This window comes from Nannospalax galili, unplaced genomic scaffold (assembly GCF_000622305.1).
Source record: "Nannospalax galili isolate Female #2095 unplaced genomic scaffold, S.galili_v1.0 scaffold1275, whole genome shotgun sequence".
In the NCBI taxonomy this organism is placed as follows: Eukaryota; Metazoa; Chordata; class Mammalia; order Rodentia; family Spalacidae; genus Nannospalax; species Nannospalax galili.
Window position 1 is genome coordinate 226,281 of NW_008335578.1, and position 10,290 is coordinate 236,570.

General features: G+C 45.8%; 1 protein-coding gene across 1 annotated transcript in view; it reads right to left on the reverse strand.

Moving 5' to 3' along the window:
- Positions 1-10,290, reverse strand: part of Slc1a6 (solute carrier family 1 member 6) — a 29,731-nt gene that overhangs the window by 17,439 nt on the left and 2,002 nt on the right. The window contains exons 2-5 of the mRNA XM_008830439.1: positions 6,895-7,106; positions 5,394-5,531; positions 2,667-2,871; positions 1,108-1,150 (exon numbers count right to left, since the gene is read on the reverse strand). Coding sequence (XP_008828661.1) covers positions 1,108-1,150; positions 2,667-2,871; positions 5,394-5,531; positions 6,895-7,102 — 594 coding nt within the window. The 5' untranslated portion in view covers positions 7,103-7,106. The remainder of the gene's footprint in view (positions 1-1,107; positions 1,151-2,666; positions 2,872-5,393; positions 5,532-6,894; positions 7,107-10,290) is intronic.

A 10,290-nucleotide genomic window follows, 5' to 3' on the forward strand; every position in this document is an offset into this window, starting at 1 on the left:
AATTAAAAATACTTGTTTAAAGATTGTAAGAGCAAGAGGTCCAGGACTGCTGCTAGACAGTGTCTTCTAGACATGACAGGGAAGCTACATGATGAAATCTCCACAATATGGGTGCCTGAACAAGACTTGCATAATGGCATGTCAATGTGTGTGAGGAAATATTCCCATTCTTCTACATGAAGAGCTGCAGGCAATCAACAACTGCTGAGAGAGGGAGAATCCGTTTTCTCCAGAGACAAGCTTTATGGCAGGTTATCCAGTCCAACTGGTCAGATTTAAGCACTAAACAATTTGGGGCCTGGAGAGATGGCTCAGCAGTTAAAAGCAATGATGCTCTTGCAGAGGATCTGGGTTCAGTTCCCAGCACCCACATGGTGGCTAACAACCACCTATAACTCCAGTTCCATGGGATTCAACACTCTCTTCTGGCCTCCATGGGCATTGCACACACAGGTGCACTTACATACATGCAGGCAAAACACTCCAACACAAGATATTAATTAATTAATTAATTAATTAATTAATTAATTAATTAATCAAAATAAACAATTTAAGTATTTTTTTCAAAAAGCAGTTGGGCATAACCTAGAACACACAAGGCTGTATGTATGCTTCATCCTTGGTACGCACATACATAAATTACAAACAGAACTATGGTATGTCTCAGCAATCCACTGTTGGGTATGTGACCAAGGAAATGAAATCAGTAGCTCAAATAAGTACAAGCTGAGCATTCCCAATTCAAACACTCAAAATCTAGAGCCAGCACGACAGCTCAGCAGGTAAAGGCACTTGCCACCAAGCCTGATGAAGTGAGTTCAATCCCAGCATCCACATGGTGGAAGGAAAGAACTAACTCCCACAAGTTGTCCTCTGATGTACACACACACACACACACACACACACACACACAAATAAATAAATAACATGAAATAAATAAATAATAAAACAAAAATCCTACCCATGGAAATTGCATTCGTTCTTTCAGACTTCTCTGAGAGCCCCGACCCATTGCTCTCTCAGGCCCTCGTACCCACCCTTCACCTTGGGTAGCAAGCGCCCCCACCCTCTACACCTCTTTGATTAAACCAAGTGCTTTCCCCTGACCTGTTTGAAGCAGGCCTCCACAAGGTTGGGTGGAAACATATTTCTGCAGAAAAACAGAAAAACATCAGAGAAAGGAAAGTAGTTAGACTTCCGAGAGCCAAGGATAGTAACTGTAGTGACAATGACGACAACAGTCATGTAGAAATGCCCAGTGTGGGCCAGGTACTGAGTGGTACACCTGCCCTCCACCATCTGACTTAAACCCCACAAATCCTAGAAGCAAGTGCTGTTAATATCCCTACCTTCCACACAAAGAAACCAAAGGCCAGAGAACATTACCCAGACCCACACAGCTGTTCAAGGGTGCAGACAGAACTTGGGTTTGCCTATTGTTAGTCACCCCCCACCCAAAAGTCATGCTGAAACCTGATTGCCATTAAGGTGATATTGGGAGGTTAAACCTTGGGTTGACGGTCTGATGAGTTAATAGAGAATAGATGTGTTATAAAATTAAGCTCTTTTTGACATGCTTGCTCCATCTCACCAAAAGATGCTCTCCACCATCTCCACCATGAGAAGGCCCTTACCAGATGCCAGTACAGACTCCTAGACCTCCCATCTCCCAGAACAGTGAGCTAAACAAACCTCGGTTCTTTACAACTCATCTTTCTTCTCTATTTTTTAAATATATTTATTGATTTATTGTGTTGTGTGCATAAGTATGCACATTCCACAGCACATGGGTGGATGTCAGAGGACAACTTGTGGAGGTCAGTTCTCTCCTTTAACCATGTGGGTCCTGGGGATCAAATTCAGATTGGCGGGCTTCGTGGCAAGTGCCTTTACCCACGAAGCCATCCTGTTTTATTTTATTTTATTAATTTTGTGTGTGTGTGTGTGTGTGTGTGTGTGTGCAAGAGAGAGAGAGAGAGAGAGAGAGAGAGAGAGAGAGAGAGAGAGAGAGCGAGAGAGAGAATATCATGCATGTGAAGGTCAGACTACAACTTGAGGGACTCTTTTCTCTCCTTCCACCGTGTGGGTCCCAGGGATCAAATTTGGGTTGTCAGGCTTGGCAGCTTGACCTTTACCAACTGAGCTAGCTTTGCCTGCTCTCAGGCATTCTTTAATAGCAACAGAAAGCACACTAAGACCTCAAATCTGAGTCTGTCTGAGCACCTTGCCACAGCCTTATAGCATCTCCAGACTTCAATTGAGAGACAGAGAGAGAGAGAGAGAGAGAGAGAGAGAGAGAGAGAGAGATTCCAACTCCAAGGCAATACTAAGGTAGAAAGATGGCTAGCCATGATGCTAGTAGACAAAATGTTGTTGCACTAAGAGAATCATTTGCTCTCCAGTGCAGATTGGGAGCACCAGGAAAACAGCAGCTGTTCTGACCCCATCTGAAGATGCTGTAGCTGTATTCTCCCCAACCTAAGAGTGGAAAGATCATATCCTAGGTGTAGCACTCTTGGAGGAAATGTGCAAGAATCCAGGGCAAAAAATGGGTACCCAAAATGGTAATCAATAGCTGCTTCCCTTTCCATCTGTCCCTTTGGTCTCTCTTTGAAAGTGAGTTGTTCCATGCACATCCAGAAGTCCCAACAAAATGAGAATGTCACCTGACCAAGTCCATGAAAGCATCGGCTGTCGGAACTGTCTCAATGCGGCCCTCTCGGTGCAGTCCCTCCTTGGAGCCCTTCCCAGGATGAATGATGGTAACCATGAGGATGCCAATGAAGACTGCAATGACCGTGGTCACCATGTAGTACACGGCTGCCCGCATCCCCATCCTCCCCGTCGCCTTGTTGTCCAGGGATGCCATACCTGGAAGAGACATGGTGCAGCCCCCAAAGTTTCATCTATGGTCTCTAAGGGCACCTGTGCTCACATGCACATACCCACATGTAGACACACATGAACTCATGTGATTTAATAATAATAATAATTCTATGAGAGTGAATAAAGGTCTCTTTTACTTTGGAATGAAGTTGTACACTGTATTGGGTATACTATGTCACCTAGAGATTATGTAAAGCATGGAGGAAGAGGCACACAGGCTATCTGCAAATACTACCCCACTTTATAGAGGGGTTTCAGCACCCTCAGGTATTTGTATCTATTGGGATCTTGGAATCAATCCCCTGTTGCTACCAAGGGATGATTCAATTTTTGTATCTCAATCTAAAAACAAATTTTAAAATAAAAATATTGCTAAAAACATGAGTAACTGGGCTGGCATCCCAGACCTGTTTCAGAAGCAATTCACCCATAGCCATCATTTGCACACCCTAACCCCATTCTTTACTCCAAAGAACTCCACCAAGCACAGTGCCTCCTTTCTACTTCAAGTCAGCCTTTCAACTCCCACCTCAACTCCATAGATGTCCACTGTGCACCATAAACATCTCAAACATCGAAATCTTTGTCCCACTGTCCACCCCAACTCCCACCTCCCTCCAGCCCAGTTCTTTGTACATTCTCTGAATAGATACTGCTCATGCCTCCACCCATGCCCTCTACCAGGCCAATGCACCCATCCAGCTTCTGTGACTTTAGGATGCTAACAGCTCGTGCTGCTCCTTTCTCTTGAGATTAGCCCCCAGAACAGAAGCTTCCTCATCCAGAAAGGTCCCTAAGGGCAGCTACAACCAATAATTGACTCCTAAGGGGACTGAGATGGAGACAGAGTAGGAGGCGGGGAACAATTCCATGATGCTGCTCACACTTCAGAGCTCCCCCCGGCAATCCCCCCCCTACCTCCATGGGATCACGCTGAGAGGCCAGCCTTCTTGAGAACACACATCTTAGCTACTTTCCCCACTCGGTCCTGCTTCCCTCACTTCCTCACAGGTTTCTCCCTCAGTGAGTGTCTTGTATGCAGATCCACATGTCAAGCTCTGCTTCTAAGAAGCCCAACCTAAGAAACCAGTGTCTCAAGTCTTGATTGTTATTTCTGTCCCTGAATCCAAGGACTGATAAACACCACCACCTATAAGCCAAATCCAGTCCACTGCTGGCTTTTTATAATGAAGTTTTATTGGAACACAACTGTTTAATGATTAGTTGTAATTGTTAACTTGACACAATCTAGAATCACCTAGGAAGAAAATCTCAATGAGGGACTGTTTAAATCAAGTTGACCTGTGGGCATGTCTAGGGGAGACTGTCTTGTTTACATTAATTGAAGTGGAAAGATCTGCTTGGGCACAACTGCTTTACCTGAGCAATGCTGAAATCATGCTTGACTATGAGCAATGGTGCCTGCAGTCAAGGATGTCTACATGGCAAAAGTCTCACAGACATGGGTGTTAAGGCAGATAAAGGAACTCGGTGTCCTAGGCCCCAGACTTGATAACAAAAAAATCATCCTGACTTTAGGTCATAAGTTCTGTTATACTTAGCTTACTTCTTAGAAAACAAGTTCTCTTTTATTTTTTTTATTTGTATGAGTAACCACTGCATGTATGTAAGTGCACCCATGCCGTACAGTGCGTAAGGAAGACAGAAGAGGGCATCTGATCCCCTGGAACTGGAGTTACAGTTGTTAGCTCCCATGTGGGTACTAGGATTCAAATCTAGACCTTCTGCAAGATCAGCTAGTGCTCTTAACTGCTGAGCCACCTCTCAAGCCTCAAGTTCTCCATTTTAAAATAGCATACCAAGAAGTCTTGAGGAACCTTTCACAAGACTGCACTGAGTAATGGTCTTTCTTTATTCTATTTATGCTAAGCTAAGGTAATAAATATACAATGGAAACAGGAATTCGGGACCTCTGTTCCCTCTGTAGAGCTTTCTTGTTCTCCACTCTTGATACTCTAGATAAGTTTGTGTTTTTCCTTCATGTTATGCTGTCCCTCTTCAAGGATTCTCTGAACTCCTGCCATGCTGGACACAGCAAAGGCCCACCCCTAAATTACTTTTTGTCAAGAAATTGTATAATAGCAACAGAAATGAAACCAGGACAACCATGTCCATTTGTTCACATATTGCCTAGGGCTGCTTTTCGATTACAAGAATAGAACTGAACTACTGCAACAAAGATCAGGTGACCCTGGAGGCTGAAAGGAAAAGTTTTCCAAGTGCTACATAATGTGCCCACAGCCCCTTGCCTTCCTCCACCCTCCATTCTGACACCTCCACCAAACTCACCTACATGCTTACCCTCCTCCTACTCATTTACCCTAAATCCAAGCTACCTTCCCTGCCACCCCTCCCTCACGCATGTAGACTCTGTGTTTGAGTTGCTGAGTGGAGAAAGAGCTCCCATACTTAGGGTAGCCTTGGCTCTTTTCTCAAGTTTGGGCCCTAGATGGGTCCTGGAAGCCCACAGTGGTCTGGGCTCTCACCTGTGACCAGACTGGAGACGATGAGGGGCAGCACCAGCATCTGCAGCATCCTCATGAGCAGCTCACCAGGAAAAGAAAAGTACTTGATCTGGCGGTAGGAGAGCTGGTAAGGGCGCAAGGCAAATGCCAGGCTGACCCCTAGAGCCAAAAGAAGGAGATTGGTGGAAGTGAGTACGGGTCACAGCCCCAAGCAGGGCCCATTCATCCCAGAGAGGGTGTGGAGTGTGGTGAGGTGAACAGTGAACATTCTAAGAGGGTGTGAATTTGTGTGTCCATGAGTAGGTATGTGCATGGGTAGGTGTGTGCATAGGCATGTGCATTTATGTGTGCATGGGTATGTGTGTGCACTGTAGAAATGTATGAAGGAATGTTACCATTAGATGTGTGCAAATGTATATATGTCTGCAATCATTTGCCCATGCATATGCATGTATATGTGACAGTGTGTGCTCAGTTTTGAGCATATACATGTGCCTGCATATGTTGGATCATGCACATGAAAATGCACATGACTTCCTCCAGTGTGTCTATAAATGTGATATATGTGTTATTGTTTTCAAACGTGGGGAGTGTGGTTAGGCTCTTCATCTTGGAGGTGTGAATGCATGTACATGTGTGGATGTGTTCTATGTTCTACAATGTCTGGCACAGTTGGCCCTTGATATCCTTGGGTTTCATTGTCAAATCAATCAAGCATGGGTGAAAATTTTTAGAAAAAAAAATGTCTCCTGACAATAGAAGGGAGACTATTTGGGAAGAGGAAGGGGGCTAGTGGGAGGGGAATATAAGAGAGGGGTAATGGAAGGTAAATAGGATCAAAGCACATTATATAGATATGAAAATGTCATGATGAAGTCCCCTATTTTATACACTACATACATATTTTTACTTGACCGTGTACAAATTTTTCTCTTGTCATTATTCCCCAGAAAATACAGTATAACAACTATTTGTCTAGAATTTGCCTAGCATTAGGTGCTACAAGTAGTCTAGAGATCACTTATGATATCATACAGCTCTGCATAAATTCTAGACAAACACTGCCCTGTTTGATTTAAGAGACTTGAGCATCCACAAATACAGAAGCCTGTGGATAAACATCTCCAGATACCTAAATCAATGGATGCTCAAGTCCCTTAAATAAATGGGGTGGTGGTTGCTGGAAACAATCTCCCAAGGATATGATGGACAGCTGTGTATTTGTGCACGTGTGCACTGGGTTTTGTGCCTGAACCTCTAAGGTCTGTGCATGCATAAGATTTGTTCATGTCTCTGTGTGCATATGGAAAATTTGCAGTGTACTTGATGTGCACGTACTCACACATGTGACACTGTGCACATACAGCTGCGTTTGCATGAGTGTGCCCTCTGTATGAGTGTGTCTTCGGGCTGGGGCAGTGGCCAGTGGGATGTGTGCACAGATGAAAGAGAGGAAAGGCGCTATAAAGACATAAACCAGCAGAGAGTTAGTGCAAGTCCCGCCTCCAGACACAGAGCTCACCAATGACGACAGCGCTGACTGTGAGCAGAATGAAGGCGTTCCGGCGCAGGAAGCGCAGCACGTGCTCTCGCGTCATAGTCTGCAAGCGCAGACGTGTGCGCAGTGCTCTCTGCTGCAGACTGTCCTGCAGCCCCTGCAAGCAGCCGACCCCGCCCAGGCGCTGGCCGCTCTCCCGCAGGAACAGACTGTTGCCGTGGCTGCTCATCATGTCTCTGCGGGGGACAGAAGAGCCTGGGTTTGGTGAGGGTGGAGGTAGGGGAAGGCGTGGGCAGAGGGAGGGGGCGGGCACTGGGGCTGAGGGCACACGAGGGGCAGAAGTCGGTCTGCTTCGATGCGCCCTTTCAGGGTCCTGAGACACTGTCCCCAGGGTGCAAGAGTCACGTTCTGGCTACAAAAGGTCAGTACCTTAGAAAAAAGGGTGAGCAGAGCCAGGGCAGGAAACTGCAAAATAATGCACCCCTTTGACATTTTCTTTTTCCAGTCCCCTCATTTATTTCACTGAGATCATCTCAACCGGGGGGGGGGGGGGGGGGGGGGGCGGTGCCCTCCAGTTCATAACCCAACTGCACATTGCGGATTGTATATAAAGGCCTTGACAACTCACTTTAAGGCTAGTCCCCCAAACCAATACGGTTGACCTTCCTGGAGCCCTTTTTAACTTTTCCAGAAGGTTAAAATGAGCAAGTGATTTGCAAACAGTGGGTGCTCAACGAATGTCCCTGCTGCCCAGGAGAACAGTGGGGAGAATGGGAGAGGAGTCACTTGTGAAAGAAATTACAACAGTCTGTTCCTAGCGAGTTCATGAGCCTCTTTAAGAGTGTGGGATACTGTCCTGGGCTGTATGCTTCACAAGCCTCAGAGTCTGTGTCTCCTCTGCACACCAGACCATATATCCATTTATCCTAAAATACCCATTATCTTAAAAATGTATCCTGGGGCTGGAGAAATGGGCACCTGTGAATGCCCCACAGTGAATGAGGCACCTGCTGCCAATCCTTAAATCCTGAGTTCAATCCTGGAACCCCCATAGTGGAAGGCGAGAACTGACTCCTGAAGGCTGTCTGCTCTCCATCACACGCACAAGCCCACACACATGCACATAAAATAAATAAAAATACAATTTAAAAAATTAAATGACAGGTGTGGTGGCCCATATTCTTAATCCCAACACTGAGGGGGCAGAGGGAGGTGGATCTCTGTGAGTTTGATGACAGCCTGGTCTACATTGTGAGTTCCAGGCCAGCCAGGGCTCCCGAGTGAAACCCTGTGTCAAAAAATTAAAGAATCCAAGGTGGGATGTTGTGTTTTTCATAAATTAAATTAAATGCATGCAAGTAAAAAACCCTGCCCATCTAGCAACCAAACACTTTGAATTTACAGGGCATCTTAGAAAGTGTGCTTTCAGCCAGGCGTGCACAGGCCTGTAATCCCAGTTTCTCAGGAAGCTGAGGTGGGGGATTACATGCAAGGTTCTGGGTTTAATACACAGTACAGCAAAAGCAAAGCAAGTTCATGGACAGCCTTGGGATAAAGATAAATACAGTGGTTGGGCTTTACAGTGGTGTGAAAGCAAGTACGCCTTCAGTAGACGTCCTAGTGTGAGTTTAGAATTGGGGTCTTCTCCCACAGGATCAGTTCATGGTGTGGGCAACTCTGCAGTCACAAGGAGAAACAACTAACAGACATATTGTTGGTGTACTGTGTCGCTAAACTGGGAAGCTCAGCAGGTTGTGTCAGTTTGATGCATGTTTTGCTTGAGATCTTGAAAAAAGTCTGAGTGTATTGCTTTAGAAATACATGGGGCAATGGTTGCACAACTTTGAAGAAATACTAGGTGCCACTGGATGTTACTTTCTCACAATGTGAAAAGTACCTGAGATTAAAGCCAGATCTGAGTATTATCCGTAACATTTTCTTTGACCTAAAAGTTGGATATTTTCTTCTGATGTTCAGAGAAACTAGAGTATTTCCCTGGATTCTCAAAAGTTTTGTGGGCACTGGACAGTGGGCTTCCTTGCCTTAAAGGAAGGCCAGCCTGATGAACACTGATCTCCCAGCAAAAATGTAGCAGCAGCTCTGTGCCAGCACTGAGGATTCTGTCTATCCCCACTGACCCAGGCACCCTCCCCCACTGGCCAGCAAAGAACAGCTGGAGAAAAGAGAGTGGGAAGAGGCAGGTGAAGCTGCAGTGTGTGGAACAGACCCTCTGCAGGGCTCCCCAAAATGCTTACCCTGTGCTACAAGCCCTGGAATAATAGAGAGGTGGGGGGTAGTCAGAGTCAGAGTCAGAGGACAACTAGCAGGAGTCAGTTCTCTGGATCCAGGGATTCTGGAGGTGGAACTCAGGTTGTCAGACCTGGCAGCAGCACCTTTATCTCCATAGCCATCTTGCTAGTACAAACTTTACTCATTTTTCTTGACCCTGTTCATACCTTTGCAAAGACTCCTTACCTTCATCTCCTCTCAGGGACTGGGGCATAGCTAAGAGTTAAGAGTGTTTAACAATTATGCACAAGGTCCTGGGTTCCATCTCCAGCACAGACAGAGACAGAGACTGAGACTTTTCCTCTTCTCAATCCCCGCTTTTGAGTTGCTGAGTCCTGAGAAATATCCCAGATTCATCTGGCTCTTGGGGAAAAAAACTCTCTAAAGGATGGTGACATGTGCCAGTCATTGTAGCACGTGGGGGGCTAAGGCAGGAGAATTGCCAGTTTGAAACAAGCCTGAGGCATTGAAGACCAGATGAATCTGCCCGCGCACGCGCCCGCACACACACACACACACGCACATGAAAGTCAGAAGACAACTTTCAGGAGTAGGTTCTCACCAGTTCTGTGCTAGGTGTTATAAATAATGCGGAGATGAGTTAAATATATCAGAAGACATGCTTGGCTTCTGTGCAAATATGATGCCAGTGTATAGAAGGAACCTGAGCATCCAAGAGTTTTAGTGTCTGGTGCACCTGGAACAAGTCCTCTGGGAAGAACTTCATAGAGCAAAAGTTGATAAGCCTGTGGGCTACGTGGTCTGCTTTTTTTTTTTTTTTCAAGTGGCCGGCACCCAGGTACAATCCATACACTGTGTGTCACCTTCAAGTGCTCTCAAGCAACAGTGGTAAAGGTAAGCTGCTGAAACAGATCACAAAACTGAAAATACTACTCTCTGGCCCTGTAAAAACAAAAGACTGGTTTAATATTAGATTCATTTGACGCCTGAGACGATGAAGAAAGTAACCTAGGGGCTAGAAAGATGGCTGTGGGTAAGAGCACATACAGCTCTTGCAGAAGACGTGAGTTCTGCTCCCAGAACCCACATGGAGCAGCTCACCACCCTGTCAACACCAGCTCCAGGAGGCTCAACACCTTCTTCTGGGGTCACTGCATGCATGTGCTGCAA